Source organism: Micromys minutus, assembly GCF_963924665.1.
Source record: "Micromys minutus genome assembly, chromosome: 9".
Classification (NCBI taxonomy): domain Eukaryota; kingdom Metazoa; phylum Chordata; class Mammalia; order Rodentia; family Muridae; genus Micromys; species Micromys minutus.
The window spans coordinates 65,097,474-65,119,318 of record NC_137978.1 but is presented as its reverse complement, the minus strand read 5'-3'; the positions used below and the strand labels follow the sequence as shown (position 1 = coordinate 65,119,318).

The window sequence follows — 21,845 nt, the reverse complement described above, 5'->3', positions numbered from 1 at the left end:
ACTCCAGCGAGCACATTCTCCTGTGCACAGATACCATGTCCTTGGGACGCATGTGTGTGTGCACAGAGCACACGTATACTCACATTTTTGCCTTCATACCCAGCATGCACAGTCACGTGTGCAGGAGCACACGTACCAACCTTAATGCACATACACCGTGTATGCCCAAAGATGATCACTGGAGTGAGGTCCAGCCTGAGGGCTTGTGTGTGGATGGCTGTCACCCACAGGTGTGACCGGCAAGTTGCAGAATCGGTGCACCTGACAGCCTAGTGCCAGTCTGGGTGGCGTGTGAGGAACCTAGTGTCCAGATGCAGGTGCCCAGCCTCATTCTCACACCCACCCCACCCTGCCCGCCCCGCCCTGCCCCACCCCGCCCCACCCCACTGTCTCCTTGGAAAGAGCGAGCCCAGGCAGGCACTCCTCCCTGCAGCTCCCTCCTCAGCTGGAAAGGAAATAATCAGAATAATCGGCGCAATCATGCTAAATGACGGTAACAGGCGGTCTTCAGAGACACCCTCTGAGGCCCGGAGTATTCTGAAGAGAGCGCCGTGACAATTTCCTAAATTAATTGTTTCAGGCCCTCCAGCCACAGGCTGAGATGCGATAGCCGGAGGCCACCTGTGCTGAGTGTGGCTCAGTCTTCCCTGCCCCGCTTCTGCGGGACCCACAAAAGCCTGACTCCTTTGGTGGTGATGCTCCCTCCATCCTCCATAGAAAGCTCAGCCCTGCAGGGTCTGGACTGTGGAGCTGGCCCCCACTGTCTTCCTCTGGCCTCTTCTCCTCATCGTTGGAGGCTTCTGTGTACTCACTGGTCCGCAGAACTGAATCACACGTGCCTTGGGGTCCCTGGAGTCTGACAGAGGACCACTGATGAAGGGACTTAACCAAGAGTGTGCGGGTTCACTGTGTGCCTTTGGCTCCAAGTTCTGAGCAAGCAGGTTTGAGATGGAGGCGCCGACTGGTCCTGCAGTCTCCTCTGCAGGCTCCACAAGGATCCTCCGCCCTCCCCAGCTCCTGGGGGCGCAGGCAAGCCTTGGCTTATGTTTACCTTCCCCTCTTCATAGGGCCAGCTCAGGTGCTTTGAACCTCTGTACCCCAACATCTTCAGGGTCTTTGCTGTAGACAGACATCTATGGATCGATGTCTCCAGACGAAACTTAGGTTTGCACATCAGAACCCGGGCAAGGATTCTCCAGTGTCTCATCACAGTCTCCAAATTCCTAGGCTTTGCCTCTGTTCTGGTGAGTGGTGAGGAGGGGGTATCCTGACAGCTGCATGCCTTCAGACTAGGACGGCAGAGGCTCAGGGCCAGGCTGGGTCCAAGTCACAAGCCTTGGGTGTGAAGCTTGCTTCCTCTCTCTGCTGCCCGGCCCCAGCCCACGGTGACCTCCTGGATATCATCAGCACACACTCTAGACAGTGTAGACGCTCACAGAGGGGACCTTCTTCAGCCTTGGTCTGTGTTGGTAGTGCCTGGTGTTAGACGTGTGATCTCATTGGCCTTCAAAGGTATCCTGCCCCGCAGTGTCTTCCCTTGTATGAAGGTTACCCGAGATGCTGGGCTCTGCCTCACTCAGACCTTGCACAGAGGCAGGAGGCGTCTACCTACTTGATGACGGCTGAACGTCTTTTGTAAGGGAGTGAGCCTGTCCTGCTGAGAGGACAGTATCAAGTAGCCATCTTGGGAACAGTGGGTCCTCACCAGACACCGAATCTGCTGGCTTTGACCTTGGGCATTCAGCCTTAGGAACTGCACCAAACTCTGGAGTGAGACCTCCTGGAGGTACACTTGTCACAGCCACACAAGAGGACAACAGTAGGGTTTTATCTATCTTCACTGGTGGTGGACAGGATTCTTCTGGTAACACTGTTCCTAAAGACAACCGCTTTTCTGCTTCAGTCCTCCCCCCGCCTCCACCTTCCAGCCCCCCTCCCACCCCACAGCCCCCTCCCCTAACCCTCACTCCCTCCCACTCCCCCAACCCTTTAGCTCCCCTCCCCCACCCCTCCTACCCTCACCCTTCAGACCTCCCCCAGCAAGAGTTCAGTCCCAATAAAGCTGTTTCCCTCTGGACTAAAGCACCCTGAGTTGACAGCTGGCAAGACCTGCCCCCGGTCCCAAGGGGACTGCTGACAGCTCATGGGAGACACAGCACCCAGGCGAAAGGAGAGCCTCACACGCACAGTCAGCACCACCTTTAAGTCATGCTTCACTCTGAGCAAGCCACTGTCCTGATGAAGTCACCTTATCCTGGGAGCTCAGTGTCCCTGTCTATAAAACAGAGATAACGTCTGACTCACCACATTCAGTGTTTCTACAGAGTGAAAAGTGGGAGATGTTAAAATCCCAGAGGTGCAGGATCTGCTGCATCTCCCCAGGCTGACAGACCTGCCTTTGTGCCACACATGTACATGTGTATGTGCGCACATGTGCACACACACACAAACACACACATGCACACATGTGCACACATACACACATGCAAACACACATATATGCACACATACACACATGCACACACACATATGCACACATACACACATGTACACACATATGCACACATACACACACCCACACACACGTGCACACGTGCACACACAGACACGCACATATATGCACACATACATGCACACATGCACATATATGCACATATACACACACGTACATGCACATAGATGTGTCTGGAGGGCAACACAGTAGTATATGGAGGAGGATCGGGAAAAGCAGAAATCTAGAAGTCCTGGGTGCACAGAGGGTCATAGGAAGGGCATATGTTCTTTGTGGGTACATGCCCCTGTGCGTGCATTTTATAACCATGTATATGTGTGTGTCTGTGTCTCCATGCTTGTGTGTCTGTTTGTCCATGCCTGTGTGTTTGTGTTCACAGCTGTACATATTCACATGTCTGTGCACATATGTGAATTCGGGTGTATATATATGTGCACCCGAAGGAGACACTGGAAATGTAAACACATGTCACCTTTGAGGTAGAAGGGGTCTGGCTGCCCCACATTGCTGTCCAGGGGCTGTGGCCCTGGGGTCAAGCAGGTGTTTGAAAATCAGTTTCCAGCACTGAGAGAATCACACACAGTGGGTGTGCTGTAGACAGCTGTCCTGCCTGCCAGGCCAGGGTGAGCCACTGCAGGGCAGGAACTGCAACACAAGGAAAGGCCTTACCCTGTCACCGTGTGACGGAGCCCTGGTGGCTCAGGAAGAGCAGGACTGTGGGACTAGGTAAGAAGGGATATCCCCCTCGAGAGAGAGGGGAATAATGTGACCACTCTGTCAGACTCCTGTGATCCAGAGAGCAGGGACACAGCAGATGGGTCTTCTAAGGCCCACACCTCCATGGCCCACAAAAAGGTGAGCAGAGGAGTTTATGAAGCTTTCGTGGATCTACAGCTGAGGGCTCTGATGACCCGTTCGAGCAGGTCGCCACTCTGGCACTGTGAGGCCGAGACTGAGACATCCAGGCTTCCATGGCTAGTGGTCCTCTTCCCCTGCGTTCTTCGTGCCAAATGCCATCTGAGAGCATGCTTCACAGGTGCACATCCTAGTCACCGTCTTAGGGGACAGCAGCTCCATCCGGGATGTCCCAGCAGGTGCAGGTCACTATACACCAGCTCTGTGAGTGTGAGTCCTCTCAGCGACAGAGCACAGAGGGGGTGGACATGCTCACTGGCTCCGACTCACAGCGGGAGCCAGGAGGGAGGCCTGGCTCACAACCAGACGGTGCCTCAGGGGAGCTAAAGGAGAGAAGTACTTGGGTCATGATCAGAGACTGTCTCTCCTCCACTCAGTCAGACAGTTGCCAAATATTTACTATGCGGCTGTGCTCTGGGGACATGGGGACAAGAGAGACAAGGAGCTTCTTTCTCGGAGCCCACAGCACCAGCAACTCCACTCAGAGCTGTGTGCATCCGGAATCTGGCCAACTTATCAGAGGGACCTGGTGGGCAGTCAGGACGGCAGTGCCCTGCCCTGTAGATATCACAGTGCCACAGAAGCCAGAGGAGACCTGTTGTCTGAGCAATGTCACTGCAGAAGACAAGGTCATGGGCAGCAGTTTCCCCGAGTCCTTGAGGACCTGGGCAGAGCCCTTGATAGGACACCCGTCAGCCACAAGCTCATTCTTCTGCCCCGATGAAACCTCTGCACACCAGCTTAATGTCTCGCTGGGTTGTGCTGCTGCTGGCTGAGAGGAGACAGGGTTGGGCTGTGGTTGGCTTGGCCAGGAAAGCAACAAGCCAGCCAGAGCCCTTGGGTGTGATGTGGGCATTGAAGGAGAGGAAGATGCTGTGGTACCCGCTGAGATGAGGAAGCAGGCAAGAGGTTTGCTGTGTGGTGAGAGTTTCCCTGAGAGACTGTGAGTGCAATGCAGAGGCGGGGAGTTGGGTGAGAAGGCTGTGCTGGCGTGGCCAGTGAAGAGACGATATCAAACAGGAAGGGCCTGGACCGTTGAGTGTCTGTAGGGATTTGTTGTGGAAGCTGCTGAGCATCCGCGTCGGATTCTCGTGTTGTCATTCTGACCAGATAACCTGGCAAGATCTCTTAAAGAAGAAGGGTTTGCTTTCTGGTCACCGGCCATCGTGGTGGAAAGGCAGACAGGGAGAGCGGGAAGCAGCTGCCACACCATGGCCACATCCAGGAAGTAGAGATGAAGGTTCGATTCCCTTCCTCCCTTCGTGGGTCCAGGCTGGATCTCATTCATAGTCAAGGTGATTCTTCCTGCCTCAGTTAACCTAATCTAGGTAATCTGTCGCTGGCTGTGTTTTCATGGTGATTCCCAACCCCATCAAGGTGACAAGCAAGGTGAGCCATAGCCCCATCCTCCCTCTTCCTGAGTGGCTCACAAATGTCAAGGCAGGGAAGACCCTCTGTTCCCTGAGCCCCTCCGTCATCAAGTGACTCACACGGGGCAGGAGGCAGAGGCTGGCCTCAGAGAGCTGCTGGTCCTGCTCCTTCTGTTCTGAGATTTCTGCTGAACACCCCCCTGGGGGGGGCTGGCTCATGGCCGCTGGTGGTGGCAGTCAGTGTGTCTTTCTCTCTCCACAGCCCTGTTCTCATCAGCCAGCTGGGTGGAGCCCATGCGTCTCCTCTCTGTGGCAGGGTCTGGTAAATGGTTCATGTCTTAGGGCACCTCTGCTCTCACCAACCCAAAGATTCTCAAAGTCTTTTTTCAGCAAAGCCCTTCCTGCCCTGCTACACGGAGAACAGATTCAAGGGAGGCTGCGTAGAGCCTGAGAAGTCAGGACATTCTGGCCCCGACAGTGGTTGCCTTAAAACTGATGGGGTTCAAAGGCAGGCTGAGGATCTGGAGAACCACACACCCACCCCTCACAACCACAGCTCCCCCCTTCCCACACACAAAGGAGGTAAGCAATGCTCATGACCAGTAACAGTGGGATTCACAAGAATAAACATTTTCTTCCAACATTTTACATGTATTATTCGTATATGAATTATTCATATACATTATTTACATATATAATATTAGCATTATCTGTGTCCCCATTCTCTCCCAGAATTCTCCAGCCTCCCATAACTTCTTATGCGTTTTAATCCTTGTTATGCCAGATCTGGCGTCTGATGACTCCAGGGTGCAGTTGGATGTTCCCTGCGACGATTTCTTGGGTCTTTTCCCATTTCTTTCCCTGTGTTCCGTTCTTCAGTCCCATCCTCTGGTGTGTCTGGTAATCTCCTGTTGAATGCTGGGCGCTGTGTGTGCAGAGCTACAAGGAGAATGCAAGGCTGAGGATCAGAGTCTGGCGAACGGGCCGAGTTCAGCCTGGCTCCCGTACGCACGTACTCCAAGAGCTGGGGTTGGCTTCTGTGTGTTTAAACGGTCGCAGAATCAAAAGTGCGTTCTTTCACCGCTTGTGGGAATGGCCTGACATTTGAATTTCAGCCTCCTCAAGCAAGCATCACGCGGGCGCTTAGCCATGGCCGTTCACTTGGCTGCCTCGGAGAGAGCGTGTGATCCCCCGTGGCTCTCCATCTGACCTTGAGCCAGAAAGGGTTGCCAACTCCATCTCTAAGAACACCCCATGCCCTGCCGAATGGACCCCTTTCTCTATCGAGTTTAGGGTGGAGAATGAGGGCCAACTCTGGTTAGATATGGGGGTGGAGGTTCTAGATAAGCTGAGTGGGAAGGTGCTAGGTAAACCTGGGTGTGTAAGGTGGTACAGATAGGCCTAGGGGAAGGAGGGAGCCACCTTGAGCCTGGTCAAGCACACACTCTGTCACTTATATGGATGGCCCATCAGGGTTAGCGTCTCCCAAGGTGGCAACAGAAACATGGCCGCAGTCCTTCTGCAGGGATTCGCTCTAGCCAGAAGCTGCCATCCCTGCAAGGACTCAGTTTTGAAAGCTAAAATTCCGAGAGGCTGGGCCTTGAGTGACTGTCCACGCAGGGGGTCCTGCAGGCTAAACCAGAGCTCATACGTGTGCGCTTGTGCTTTGTCTACTCAATGTCATGTCTTCCTGACCAGCACAAGCCAGCCCACACAACGCTCCTCACCCAGTACTGGGCTGATGTTTCACAAACCACCTCTGCCTCCCTGCCTGCCCTCTATGGGCTGCCTGGGCAGTGGGCATGACTAGAACGGAGGACCCGTGGGACAGCTGCCGCAGCAAGACACTCACATATTTATGCTAACCCAGCTCCCGATGTACCCAGGCACGTGCTTTTGTGGTTCTGACAGTCCATGACACAAGAGTGCAGAGCCCAGGAAGCGCAGGGTAAACAGGTGGAGTCTGGCGACTGTGGGGACTTTCTCAGCTCTACCACCTGACTCTCAGAGGGAGCTGGGTTCACATGTGGCTGCTGTCAGCCACCTGGAGTGCTGGTGCTGGGTTTGGGGCTGGGAAGGACCTGAGAGTTGTCTTAAAGGAGGTAAGATTCAGCTGCCCCTGCATGATCCTTCTGGTGTGGAGGACGGGGGGTTCCCACGGCCTTCCCTTTTTCTCTTATTTCATCTACAAAGCAAAGCTTTGGGCCTGATCTTATCTCTTCTCCTAAGGGACAAAGGCCTTGGGAAGGCTATGATGCAGTGGAAGCGAGGCTGCTGGAGGGTGTGGCCTGCAGGTGAACCTGTGACCCTGTGACCTGGTGACCCAGTGACCCTGTGACCAGGGAATGGCAGCCTTTTCTTTGGGGCTCATTGATATTCTGATATATCAGTGACAGCACTCACCAGAGGTCACCAAGGTGACCCACTTTAGATGTTCCAGGCAGGCCCTCTCTGTGTTGTCCCAACCCTTCTCTGATCAGTCGGTTAGCTGACAATGGTCTTCAACCTTTGGCACCTCCAATCTCTGGATGGATCGTTGAGTTAACTGTCTGTGAGTCTGCAGCCATTAACCTGAGCTGCGTCCAATTCCCGTGGGGTGATGGGTGCTTCCACCGGACCCTCATCCCCTAGCCGACCCAAGTACTTTCTTGTTGCACTGTAATTTTGAGAAGAACAGGTTCGCTCCCAGCACCAGCAGTCTCTGCTCCCCATGATGGCGGTGGCCAGACCCGAAGAGAGCATCTAGAGACCACAGGGCAGGCCTCCTGTCACCTCCTGAACTGGCTGCTATAATCACGTGTGGTACTGTAGCCTCTGAAGTCTCTGTGACGGACAGGAGTCTGTCTGTGCTCTCTCTTTACCCCTGCCGCCCAAGAGATAGTTAACACCAGCACACGTAAGAGCTCAGGAAGGAATTCTCTCATGAGCTGGTGTTTGACAGAGTCCATGACTTTCCATCTGGGGTGTCAATCACATCACCCTGGAGGTTCCTTGGTCCCAGGGAGGAAAATCTGAGTGTGGCATGTGAGTGTGACATTTGAGTGTGACACATGCTTTTACTTGAGTCCTTCCCATGTGTCACCTGTCACAAGAACACTCAGTTGTGGAGTGACCTACAGAATTCAGGGACCAGCATCTGTCTGAAGACCAATTCACTAGAGATCCCTGGGCCACCTCTTCTCCTCCCTGAAAGACAGGACAGGACAGACAGTGCCCCTGCCACTGAGCCAGATGCTAGCCTGGAAACCTTGTGTTTCCTCTGAGTTTCGGCGGAAGGGCTCGCTCAGTCTACGATGCGAGTTGAATGTACTCCAAAGTTGGTCAAGTTCGTGGTTCTATCTGTCTTTGTCTTGATCTATTTTCTGTTGCCCCACATTACGAAGTTTATAAAGTATAAGGTGCTTATTTGGATTACGGGCCTGGGGGTTGGGAGGGTCAAGAGCGTGGTACAGCCTCTGGCAAGGGCCTTCTGGTGCTATAAAAGGGCAGGGGACCCGTGTGACACGATAGAGAGAATGTGCCATCTCAGGTCTATCGAGCCTTGGGCACCAACCATAGGCATTCCACCCACATGACCTCACCTAGCTCTGGTGACTTCCCAAAGGCCTGTCCCTCAAGTGTCAGAAACGTAGGAATTGGAGGATCACGTCTCCAAATGCATGCACTTTAGGAGACACAGTCAAACCTGCCCATGACTGCCTTTAGGTGCGACCACCAGAAGTCCTCTGTCACAGTTAACACAGTTAGTCACAGTTAACAGACAGAACTGTTCCTGTGTGGTGTGTGGTGACCAGGAAGCAAAGACTGACAGGAAAGGACAGGAAAGTAATTCTCTTCAAAGCGACCCCCAACAAGACCCACCTTCATCAACCACAGTCTTGCCATCCAATCAGAAACCCACCAGTGGATTCATCCACAGAAGTAGGCAGTGCTCACACCCTTTGGTGGTTGGCTCCGTTCGCACCAGGGCTTCATCATAGGATGCTCTTGGGGGAGGGGGGTGTAGAAGCTGTGGTGTGTGATCAACAACCTAAAGCTTTCTGCTGGCCATAGTGTGGGTTCCTCTATTTGAACCCCTACAGAGGGTCCTCTCCAAATGTCTCCCATTGAACCAGGCATGTCCTGTACCTTCCTCTGTGTAGAGACCTCTAGAGTCACAACCAAAGCTGTTCTACTGTGTGGCTGCAGGCCTCTGTGCCGGCAACCTCCTTCAGGTTCCTCTGCCCCGTCCCTGGGCACCATTTACAGAACACTGACTTCTGAGAGGTCAGTGTAGAGGCGCACTGACTTTGGGAGGGGCTATCCTCCCCAATAAAGGGTTAGGTGTAACCAGTGCCAGGAGGGGTGCTGGTATCTCTGGATGGGGTGCTAAAACCTCCAGAATGGGGTGATAAGTGCCTCTGGGATGGGGTGCTGGTACCTCTTGGATGGGAAGGGGTGTTGGTTGCGGTTGGGGTAGGTGCTGTGTCTAAAAGTGGCAGTTCAGAACTCACAAATGGCTTGTGGAACCTGGGACCCGGCCCTTGGAAATGTCTGCCTCATCTCTAACCATCCTTCTTCCCAGCAGAGCCTTGTAGTGTCCTCTCTGCAGGGAGTCCCCTTCCCTCCTGGTAGCTGCCCCTCCCGGTCTCTTCTTAGTACCCATGGAGCCAGCTTGTCTGAACCAGCCCCCTGAGCTGGCTTCTTTGTGGAAGATTGAAACATTGTCTGAGAGAGAGGGAGGGGTGGGAGGGAGGGAGGGAGGGAGGGGGAGAGAGAGAGAGAGAGAGAGAGAGAGAGAGAGAGAGAGAGAGAGAGAGAGAGAGAGAGAGAGAGAGAGAAGTGGGTCATTTCCGTATCTGCTCTGGAGCTCGCTCAGAACTACCAGTCAGCTGCCTCTGTTCTCCAATGACATGCGCGGCGGTTCAGGACATGCTGCCCGAGTGAGCTAGTGATTGGAAATGCTGGAAGTTTCTAGTACAACCTTCTCTCGGCAGGCTCTGAATGTTCCTGGTGACTGTCTTTTCTGCTGGAGACCATGCTGTCTGTCAAGTGGCCAGTCTCATTCCCCATGTCTTAGGGAGCCAGAAGAACCACATCTCCCTCACCCCATCCCAGCCCCGATCTGACTTACTTGCCAGGCTGTAACCCATGAGGGTCAGAACAGCAGATGGATGAGCCTGGCTCGTCGGCGTGACCCATTTCCAGAGCTGATGAACTGGATCTGAAGGCAGCAACCTCCTTTGGATTTGGGAATGGCTGGAGCTAGGCCAGCTCTCCTTCCCTGGACTGGTCAGGCAGTAGGAAATGGGTGAGGAAGATACTGTGCTTTTGTGGGAAGACACCACAGTGTCTTTCTTACCCTGCAGCTCTAGGGTCCTCTTGGGCAGTAGCAACAAATGTGTTAAAAACGTGTGCGTGTGTGTGTGTACTTGGAGTGTTCATGTGTATGTGTACACACATGAATGTAGACACCAGAAAACATCCCAAGTACCATCACTAAGATCACAGCCCACTGCTTTTGAGGCAGTCTCTCACTGGCCTGGAGCCCACCGACTGGTTTAGCCCGGCTGCGTTACAGGGAGCCTGCCTGTCTCTGCGTCTCCTAGCTGGGGTTGCAAGCATAGTTCATGGTGTCTGCCATTGTCACGGAGGCCTCTGGGGTGTGAACTCAGGTCTGGATGCTGCAGTTTCTGTGAGAACCACGATTCTGCAAGGCATGTCCTTGTAACACAGAAGCCACCAGGCAGGGCGTAGAAATGAGTAGTCCTGGAAGGTGCCAAGAAATCGTCACAGAATCCCTCGTGGGCCCACCCCACCATTGCTTCTGTCTGTTTCCAGTCTGTGAGCTCTGAGTCAGCAGGGAGAGGTGAGGTCATCGGGCCCATGACGGCAGGACCTGAAACCTCCGCCCTCCCTAGAAGCCTCGGGTGTGTAAGGAGAAACAACTTCAGAGCCCTGTGTGTGAAAGTAGCTGTTCACAAGGACCTGTGCCCTGGGTGTGGCTGAGAGCCTGTGTCTGTCGTCTGCATGGCCCTTCCTACATTTAGTTCATAAGTAGGAACACACAGCCAGTGCTATGTGTGGCTTCCTGGGGTTGCCCTGAGAAGTAGATGTTAACAGCCACTGAAATAATAGTGATGATGATGATGATGATGATGATGGTGATGATGATGTTGTTATGGTTGGAGATCACCACAACATGAGAAACTGTGTTAAAGGGACACGGCGTTAGGGAGGCTGAGAACCACTTTTCAACTGCAAAGACAAACCAGACTTGAGACAGTAGGTTCTCTGGGCCCTCCTGCCTTGTGGGTGTGTCCAACTGTCGAAAGGCAGCTGGACCAGCAGCAGGAGCAAGTGGCCCAAACATGACCAGGATGTGACTCTGAGAAGGGGTAGTAACCTGGTGCCTCCCCTGGGGTTGAGGGCGTGTTGGCGTATGGTTATTCTGGTTGTGGTAAGTCCCTGTCTCTCCACACTTCCTGTCTGTGGTACCAGCTCTTTGTCAAGTTAAAAGGAAATGCCCAATGTAAATTCGTTTGGATACAGATGAATTTATCCGCCGATGTGGCCCACCCAGAGTTAACGCAGTCCAATATCAGGACCTTGAAGGCAACCTCCAGTCCCCATAGGAGTCCCAGCCAGCACAGGGCTGCTGGTGACCTGCTGGTGTTATTGGGTCCTAGGTGGCCAGTGCTGGTCCCCGTGTTGAGGAGAGTGCGCCACTCCTCAAGGGCCTGAGGTACCTGAAGGGACCAGCTCTGAAGTAAACCCTCTTGAGTCGGTTGTGTCTCAGCTGCGTGTGCAGTACAGGTTAGACCTGTCCTGAGCAGTACAGGTTAGACCTGCCCTGATCGATGTCCTTGCTTTAAGTTCCTCAGCGGACATCCAAGCTTAGGCTGCCCACCCTCGTGGGGTTGCTTTCCTTTTCTTGGGGGCTTGGGCTGCAAGGTACCTGGTGAATCTTCACAGAGGCTGGAGACTAAGATCAGTGCCTTCCCCATGCCTCCCTGGACGGGCATCTGGAGAGTCACACGTTCCCCTCGCTGATCTTTGACTTTCTGATCACGAACTGTATCCTAATCACCCTCCTACCCCTCCTCCGCCTGAGGCCCCTCATCACACTTCCAACATGTCTCCCCTCTAACCGTATGCCTTCCATTCTCCTCGTGAGTCATGAGCCCCAGGGTCCAGGTAGAGCTCCTCTCATGCACCAGGACACAGGCAACGTTCCAGTATCCGTGTCCCAGGTCCCAACGAAGAGCGACATTTCCTTCCACAACAGGTGTCAACTGCGAGTAACACCTCATGAGACCCCACCCCTGGCAGAAAAGCGATTTTTAAAATAAAATTTACATAGGGTTATAGCTGACCTGTGCTATACCCCAGCCCTGTGCTAAGCTGAGCTTACACGTGTAAGGCTTAATTTTGAGTACCCTGGCTCTCCCTGGCTAATTCTTGACTTGAGGGTGGTCATGAGGAACACCAAACAGCATGGTAAGGAATGAATTCTCTTGAATTCTGTCTACCCCCCCCTTGGTAGTATAGAAAATGGAGCGTGATTTAACTCCCCCAGGACAGTGGCTAATGTTCTGCCACTGTCACATGAGTGTCATCTCTTGCCGCTCACTGTCACCAGTAAAGCAGAGTCTGGAGGAAGAATTATAAAATGGAGTGGCCAGAGAGCTCATGTTTTGAGGCTACACATGTGTTTAAAAACATTATCACTCTCCAGCCTATGTGCTCTCAGCCTTGTGGTCACTCTGGCCACACCCTCTCTCCTTACAGGGTGGGCTCCTTACTGTGGGATGATCAGCAGCCTCTTTGTCATCTGAGTTCGAGACCCCAGAAGAACCACCACGCTGTGGTCCATCAACACAGAAACTGTATCAAGATATCACTATATGTTGTCCATTGGTGGCCCCTGCACCATGTGGAGTTAGCCTTTGGGGTGGTTCTCGGAGAACCTCCCCCGCCCACCTTTCACCAAGCCACTGTGGTGAAACCAAAATCAATGAGGTAGCAGCAAAGTCCTTCCAGTGGTGGACTCTGCCTTTCAAGCGTGACCCTGCTTAGATCTTTCTTATGAATGGAGACTACCACTTCTCATGAATGGAGTCTGCCCCTTCTCATGAATGGAGACTGCCCCTTCTCATGAATGGAGACTGCCCCTTCTCATGAATGGAGACTGCCCCTTCTCATGAATGGAGACTGCCCCTTCTTATGAATGGAGACTGCCCCACCTCAGTGAAGACCACCTTCATCATCTTGGCTTGAAGCACTCTGAGCTAGACTGTCACTCAAGGTCAACCTGGCCAGGTGAAGAGTGCAGCAAGATTCCTGGTTAATTCTGGAAAGCGTCGATAAGTAGACTGAGCTCAGATCCTCCGTCTCCATTGTACACAGACATTCACTCATCCGCCAAGAAAGACCCGGGAAGGACAGTATCCACTTCTTCCTGCCATGGCTTGGAGCTCAGTCTCTTGGTCCCTGGGGCCTTTGGACTCTGGTGCTGACAGCCATTCATCCCAGTCTGGTGCTTGGGCTTTGGACCTTGAACTGAGATTCTCACTGCGAGTTCCAGGCCGTAGGCTTTTGCCCTTGGACAGAACAACTCAGTGGGTGTGCTGGCTCCCTTCTCCTTGCTATTGGGGGGATGGTGGGAATTCTTCTGCTTGATGTTGGTGGATGGTGAGATTTCTTCTGCTTGCTATTGGGGGATGGTGGAAGTTCGTGACTCCAGGAACCTTATAAGTCAGTTTCCACACATCCCCCACGGATCCCAGGAATCTCTGCTCATACATTCCGCCTGCTTGCAGTATTCATCAGAAGGGCTCTGGTGCTCATGCCTACCCCATTTGAAGGCTTCGCAGAGTTACATCTCTGAGTTACATCACTGGTCTTGTTCATCTGTGAATGCCTAAGAACCGGCACATTTTTGGGTGTCTCATGTAATCTTCTACACATCAAACTAGCCACTACAAGGCAGTCTTGCTGTCTTCCAGTGGCCACTGGGCCTTTGCACCTGCAACTTAGGTACATGAGGCCCCTGCATAATCAAGTGAGCCACTCTGAGTACAAAAACAACAACAACAAAACAAACAAACAAACAAAAAAACAAAAACAAACAAAAAAACCCACCATCTGGAAAATTCTAAGGCCATCGCTCTTGTCTTCATTCAAGTTTGAGGTACAGCTGTACTGCTCACCTCCTCCTGTGCCGAAGGAGGAAACCATGATGGGTTTGTTTTTGCCACGAGCAGACTGGTCCATGTTTGATTCGGCTTATTTTAATAAGACCTCGTTCAGACCCAGAGATGGATTACCAGCTTCCCCATCAATCTTCAGGGCCAGATCTTATTACACACCACCACAAATATAACCATAAAAGCCCTATTGATTGATGTGGAGCTTGGTAATCCATCTGTCCCCATCCATTATTCTGGGTATAATTTTTCATTATCTGCATGGCGGCTGATTCCTACCACATTAGTATACAGCGGCAATTACCGGGAGCAGAAAGAGCCCCTAAATTAGCAGGAACAGTAACACCTGTCAGGACAGGGGAGCAAGCACCCTCACACTGCGAGCTCCCAGACTCCAGGGCCGCATCCTAATTCAAAGAGTTGGAAGATGTAATTCTGTATTGACCTTGAAAGTGGAGGGGAGAAAGTTTGTAGCTTTTTAAAAACTTTATCTGGGGAGTGTATATTTCTTTGAGGTGACATTACTGTGACAGCTGGAGTAGTGACAGCTCGAGGATTGCTTTGTACAGGGTCAGTGGGTTTATGGGGCAGATGTCCCTGCAAGTGTTATGTAAGGGTCACCAGAGACTTTGGCAGGGGGAACAGATTCAAGCATGAGCGTGGAGACGCGGGTAAGGAAGGACAGACGGGGTTGGAGGATTTCTGCCTGAGAATTTGACATGCGCACAGCAGACATCATCCTTTCCAGAGACCAGCGTGACAAGGCTCTCTCCACACAATGGCTGCCAGACCTTGGTAGTATTTTTTTAAAGCTTTACATACTGACCTTTTACTTAGAGATACTTGTGCACACACGCACACAAGGATATGCACATGGCAGACGGGACAACCTCCGGTGACACCCTCAAGATGCCACCCATGTTCTCCTTTGAGGCCTCTCTCATTGTGCTCCGACTGCGCTACAGTGTTAGCCAGTGAGGCTTAGAGATCCCCTTGTCTCTGCGTTTCCACGCTGGGAACAGACTATACGGCGCCATGCCAGTGTTGAGTGGGCCTTCCCCGTGAGCTGGCCGACCTCCCGTATCGTTCACGAGATGCAGGTTCTCTTCAGTGTGAGTGAAGGCAATTGAGACAGACAGACGGACACCTAGCTGAGACATTTCCAAGTGAAGGGATTAAGTCGGTCAGTTTGTCTCTGAGTTTTGATTTCCGAGAATCAAGAATCCCATCGAATCGAGATCTCCAGAGACCCGTCACGCAAAGTGGTCTACACTACAGCTGCCTGGGGGCAGACCTGACCCAGCGGGGCTGGCGATGCGCTGGGTGGAGGGCCAGTTGCAAGCAAAGGGCTGCGGCTGTTTCTACATCATCTAGACAATGGCCGATGAAAATCCCTGCAGACGGTGTCCCTTTGGCAAGGGAATGGGAAGATTCTGGTCTTTTGAGCCACAGGTTTACAATGGGAGACTCGGCTTTAGTCTGTGAAGACACGAATGCTTCCATTAAATCTACAAGTAGCCCCTCCCCCCCCAATTTGGCTACTCACCATAATGAGGATTCTGAAAACTGTTGTGCATAGACAGAATATGGTGGCTGTTTTGTTTTGTTTTGTTTTTTAAATGTGTGTGTGTGTGTGTGTGTGTGTGTGTGTGTGTGTGTGTGTCTATTGAAACACAATTACAGTTAAATTTTTGCACATTGTTTATGGTGGGTTTTGCACCTTAACAGCCTAGTCTAGTAGAGAGGACAGTATGTTTGGGATGTAGTTTAAGTGCCTCCAAGGGTCCGTTGCGACTGGAGACTTGGTCCCCGGTTGGTGTGGGAAGGGTTGGGGCCTTGAAGAGTCAGGGCCTAAAGGACGATTTTAGAACACTGGGTGCGTGCCCTCACATGGGACCATGGGATCCATGAGCCGGCACATGCCTCCCTCCCCTCGTCCCCCCAATCTCTGTAACTACCTCATCCCTGTGTATTCCCCAACCATTACTATCCACCATGATGTAATGTGGCAGCTACCAGAACAAGGCTGATTCCGGTGCCATGCCTCTGACCCCCTAAAACTGTGAGCTGAATAAACCTTTTCTCTTTATAAGGTTAGCTTCCTCTAGTATTTTTATTGCAATAATGCAAGGTGATCATACATAGTAATTATGCATAATAATATATCAACATACTATTAGTATTATGTTATAATAAGATCATTATGATCTCATAAAATAATATCAGTATATTAATATGCATAGAACATGCTGGCTACACACACTATACCTCCTGAAAAGCCTAAAGTATTTATTTGTGAGAAAGCATTTGCCTACATTAGCTCCATTTGAAGATTATAAACAACTTCTGGCATCTGGAGGGGACCAGGTCACAGAGCATAGATTCTGTAAACATCCCATAATTTCCCATGTGGCTCTGCTCTCTTCTTAGTAGACAGTCTTCTAGTGGGAGGAAAGGACCAAAGGCATCCTCGTAGATTTCCCATAATCCAAACTGCTTCCCGAAAATGCTGTTTGGATCAGTCTCTGCTCCACCATTGTCACTGTAGAGTTTGTGAGTTCGTCTCTTAGATCTTGCTTCGAAAGCAGGGGCAGTAACTGGACATGATGGGGAAGCTGTACCCATGTAGTCTTGATATGGCAGCCTAAACAAGACCCACGTAATGACTTGCACACTCAACATAGGCCAAGGTGTTAGACTCGATTTCACAAGGCCTCACCCCTGGATTAAAAACTATGGGTAATCAGTGGCTACAGAGAGAGGGTTAGTCAGGCTTCATTCACTAGGGATATCCCCAGTAGGTTATCCAATCCCAAATGGTCAGCTCAAAATACGCGCACATTTGAAAAACACTAAATGGACTCAATATGTTAGATGGGTGGATAGGTTGATGGATGAGTGGATGGATGGATGGATGGATGGATGGATGGGTGGGTGGATTGATGGGTGGATGGTGAATGGATGGATAGATATGTATGTGTATATAACAGTAATAACTATAATTAAAGAAGATCATGAGCTTGAGGGGAGAGGGTGACACAGGAAGGGTTGGGAAGAGGGAGAAGTAGAAGTAGAAGTTGTGTAAGTAAACAACTAGTGCATAAATTTTCAAGAAGAACACATTTTTTAAAATGTGCCCTAGGCTTTGACAGTTGACTCAGTTAGGGTTTCTCTTGCTGTGATAAACCCCATGACCAAAAAGCAACTTGGGGAGCAAAGAGTTTATTTCATTCTAACAGCTTGTGGTCCATGAAGGGAAGTCGGGGCAGGAGCTGAAGCACTGATCATGACATAACACTGCATACTGGCCTGCCATGGTTTTCTCAGTCGGCTTTCTTACACACCTGCCCAGGCACGGTTATTCATCAAGAACATGAAGCCCAGGTTTGCCCACAAGCTAGTCTGATGGAGGTAATTTCTCAGCTGATGTTTCTTTTCCCCAAGTGATTCTAGCTTGTGTCAAGTTGATAAAAGCCTAGCCAGTACAGCATTGTTCCCTTCTCCCGTTTCTTATTTCTTAGTAATAGATGTAGCAATATGGCATGTAACCACCATTAAAGGTTCTGGGCAAGGCCGTGGTGTGCACTGGGTCGATGCAGATACAAAGATGACAATTTGAGAGGCCAGGAACTCACGCCTTAGTCAGAGGTTGGTATTCTGCATTCAGAGTCATCACTGAGAAGAATCCCCCTGAGCCCACCATTTCCCTCTTTGTTTCTTTCACCAAGAGTAGAAGTGGTCTACTTCCTTCCTCAGCTGCAGGGATGGTAGTGAGGAATCCATGCGTGATGCCTCTGTCCGTGGCCTCTTGTCTTCTGTGGACTTGGCTTCTGCAGATAGCCAGCTCAGTGAGAGAATCCTCTCTGGATGAGAAAGGGCAGTGTTGAGGGTCACCCTGGTCTCTGCGCCTGCAGACCACAGCTGGATAGCTGAGTCTCTGGACAGGGTATTCTGTTTGCCTCTGGAGGGCCACCTTTCTCAGGTGAGCCAGTCCCTGCTGCTGTCTGTCCTTCCACTCTGCCTTCTGCTCTTTCCTGTCTGCCCTCAGTCCAGCAATTGAGTTCTCCAGCCTTTGTATAGAAGGTAGCCCATTCACCCCAAGGAACAAAGACGTAGTTCTCACTGTGGGAATCGGTGTGTCTGGAAGGCTCTCCGACATTGGCCTGGGGTGGCGTTCATGGAGCCTTCTCTCAGAGGAAATGATGATTTGTGAGCTTCTGCCTCCATGAACGTACGAGCTTGTTTTCTCCCAGACTTTTGAGGGGAAGGGAGCTAGCCTCTGACACACAAGCAAGGAGCAGTACTTGGAGTAGCCAAGTTTGCCCAGGATTGTACAGTACAACTGGTGCATGATCTGAGTAATGTACACAGATTCCCTGGGGTGGGGGAAGGTTTCCTTCTGCAACCAGTCACTGGAGAATTTACTACTCAGGGCGTTGCCAGGTCTACAGGGGGAACGTCATACGGACCTCGCCTGATGCTTGTTGAATGAGTGACTGTGATCATCGCTGCCACCATTCTCCTTGGCTCCCTTCAGTCTCGTGGAAATAATGGCAGCCATTAGCATGGTGTTAGTGATGATTGATCTCGGGGTTGATAGTTGTGATAGGATGATGCTTCTGATGATGGTCATAAGAAAAATTTGAGTTACACTGATGATGGCTGTGACTGTCGTCACCACCACCGAAATCTAAATATTCATCACTATCACACTGCCATCAGTGTGAGGGTCACCACCATCATCGTCATCACCATCATCACCCTCATCTTCACCATCTTCACCTCCATCCCCACCATCCTCACCACCATCATCATCACCACCATCGTCTCTACCTTAGTCATCAGCTTCCTCCTCTTCCTCACTGTCTACCCAGGCGATCAGCATGTCTTTCAGGATAACTGTTCTATGGGACGCTGTAGATTGTCCTGTAGCTCGTATTTTCATGTTAATTTCACTTCCCCAAGAAGGGCTGCCTAGTCATGTACTCGTGAAGGTGACTTCATCTGAACCTTCCCATTTTAATTAGTAAAATAAAGGTAAGAGCCTGTGATTGGGCGGAGGAAGGACGGTGGAGAGAGAGGGTCAGAGGTCATAGGACAGGGGAGGACCGAGAGAGAAGTTCCAAGATGAACCTTGGGAAGGATGAATTAGATCCGGGTGGGCTTAATTGGCGTTAAGTAGCTATGAACATTTAAGGATTTTATAGGTCTAATATCTTATATAGATAAGTTTGTACTTTTGTCTATTTGTTGTAATCTTATTGGGTAGAGGGTTTGTGAATTGAGAATTGAATATAAACCTGTATGAAAAGATATCAGTTTATATAGTTGTGTTTGTGTTAGGATTTGGAGTAAAGAAACACCCCGGGACGGAGGCAGTAGGGCAGGCAGAGTAAACCGCCCGGGAAGGGAGTTGTGCAGATGGAGGGAGACTGTGGGGTGGCTCGGGCCAAGTGACAGAGTTCGTGTGAGTCTCTGTACTAGAAGCAGCGCCCTCAGAGTAAGACCACGAGGGCCGATAAAGAGAAAAGCAATTTATTTTTTAATATCTACTGCAATAGGAATCTGTGGATGTTGTAACGTGATAGGACAGTGAGCAGGCAACACCCTTTTCATGGCTGTCCATTGAACTGCCCATCCTCGTCAACTCCTCCCCTGCTTACAAGATCTGTAATGGTTCTCAGACTCTAAGGAGGAGAGAGACTACTGGGATGGTGGGTTCTCCATTGTTTGGGAGATCGAAGACATCACTTGTGGCGTAGCTTGGCCTTAACCCCACTGGCAAGCTGAGTGGTGGTCTCGAAGGAGTAGGAGACTCACCTCGAGGTCAACAGGAAGTGCTCTAGACTGGGCACATGAGGTGCTTGAGGTCAACAGGAAGTGCTCCAGACTGGGCACAGGAAGTACTTGAGGTCAACAGGAAGTGCTCCAGACCAAGCAGAGGAGTATGGGAAGCCGCAGGCCACAACGAGCAGAGAGCTCTAGCTTCAAAGCAAGCAGAATTGACTCGTTGTTTCCTGAGAGTAGGCTCGCTGGTTACGAAGGCCTCAACCAGTACTGCGCAGCACAGAGAGAATGTACCACAATGGCTCTTGAATCAATGGGTAGAAATAGTGGGTGGCCATGACAGTCCTGTGTCTTTTAGTTTTTCTACTGATGCTCCTCCCATGAACCAGAACAGGAATCCTTCATGACCAATGGCAGTTCCTCTCAGGGAAGGAGGAGGTGGGGAATTGGGACGTGTGTTCTGGCTTTGCCAACTTGAAATCACTCACGAGCAAGTCTCCCCTGATGATCACATTTTAGCAGAGGAGTAACATCTGTCTGTGTGACGTTCTCTGGGAGGCTGCCAGCGACCTCCGAACACCGCAGTCTGCCATGTGGGAATATGTGCCCTGGCACCTTTGATCTATCAGATGTGATGATCGAGTGTCTGTGAAGCAGGTGTTAGAATTGGGTGCCAGGCAGAGACAAAGACAAGGCCTGCTCATCTCAAAGACATCAGCCCGTGGAGGAAGATGCTTTGCCCAGAGGGTTCTCCCAAGCTACCTTCCGTTCAGGTCCCATGTTTGCCAACACCAGGAATGAGCCAGGGCTGTGTACCTTGCAGACCACTATGACTGGCTAGTAGTCAGCTAGGAAAAGTACTTATCCCCATGTCCCAGGAGGGCCGTGATAGATGAAGTCCAGAGGATGGGACCGGAGGCTGGAGGTCGTGCCTGCCTTCTCCCTCTATCCTGTATCACCGGTTGGGAGCACTGGAGAGGGATGAAGGAAAAATCATGACCGTGGCCATTTGTCTACAAAGTCAACAAGTACTTGTTAGACTCAGCCTATCCTACTGCTGAGGTGGCCCTGCCCATCTGTCCCCTTCCTGCCCATGCTGTCACTTCTTCCCTGGGGAGAGGGATGGGACTTCCAGCCCAGGTGACCGAAGACTCACACGACCTTTATTCTTTCACTGGTGGGAACTAACTCTGCAGGCTGCGATCACGGAAGGCTCCAGGAAAAGGAGACAGCCCTCAGAGGGTATCTTCGGGGTCAGGAGTAGGCGGACCCATCTTCCGGAGGTCCTTTGTGAGCCAGGCTGGTACCACCTGGGTCAGGCTAGTCCTTTCCACCCACTCATAGCTCCAGAATGGAGCAGCGGAAGATTTGTGCCATGCAAGAGGAAGAAGGGCTTGGGAGTCTCGGCAGAGCTACTTGAATTCAGGTAAAGGCACAAGGCAAAGGGCGCATCTGCCCACTGACAGGTCCCTGCTGAGACCCTGAGCGTGGGAAAGGGAGAGGTTAGAGCTGGAGATTCCTTCTGGGTGCAGGTACCAGTCTTGCTGCTTCAAATGGCCTGGTCGGTGTCCTTCTGTCTGTCCTGCCTGCCAGCTCCAGCCCTGGCACCTTCCGCCCTGGCCCTGACCGTGTGCTGACCTTTGACCTCTCCCCATCTCCTCCCCTCCAGGTCTGGCCGTGCATCAGATCATCACAATCACCGTCTCCCTCATCATGGTCATCGCCGCTCTCATCACAACTCTTGTCTTAAAAAATTGGTAAGGCCCGGGAGCAGTGGGCGGCGGGGCACCCAGGGAGGTCTGCGCGTTTTAAGACCGGCTCAGAAGCTTGGGATTTAACTCCCTTGGCAGAACACTTAGCCAGATTGCATGAAACCTTGGCTTCCACCCCAGCTCTGCTGCTGGCCTGTGCCCCTAGTTCCATCACCCGAGAAGTGGAGGCAAGAGCTGTAGTTCAAGGTCAGCCTCAGCCACGTCACTGGGATACACAAGACCCCATTTCAAACAGAACAGCCTACAGACTGCGCTCCACATTCCCTTCTGTAAAATGGCCTTCTTTGAGGCTACCCTTGTT

At 51.6% G+C, this 21,845-nt stretch overlaps 1 protein-coding gene across 1 annotated transcript in view; it reads left to right on the top strand.

The window, feature by feature from the left end:
* AJAP1 (adherens junctions associated protein 1) overlaps positions 1-21,845 on the top strand; it is a 108,035-nt gene that overhangs the window by 72,574 nt on the left and 13,616 nt on the right. The window contains exon 3 of the mRNA XM_080921342.1: positions 21,442-21,529. Within this exon, the coding sequence (XP_080777468.1) occupies positions 21,442-21,529 (88 nt within the window). The remainder of the gene's footprint in view (positions 1-21,441; positions 21,530-21,845) is intronic.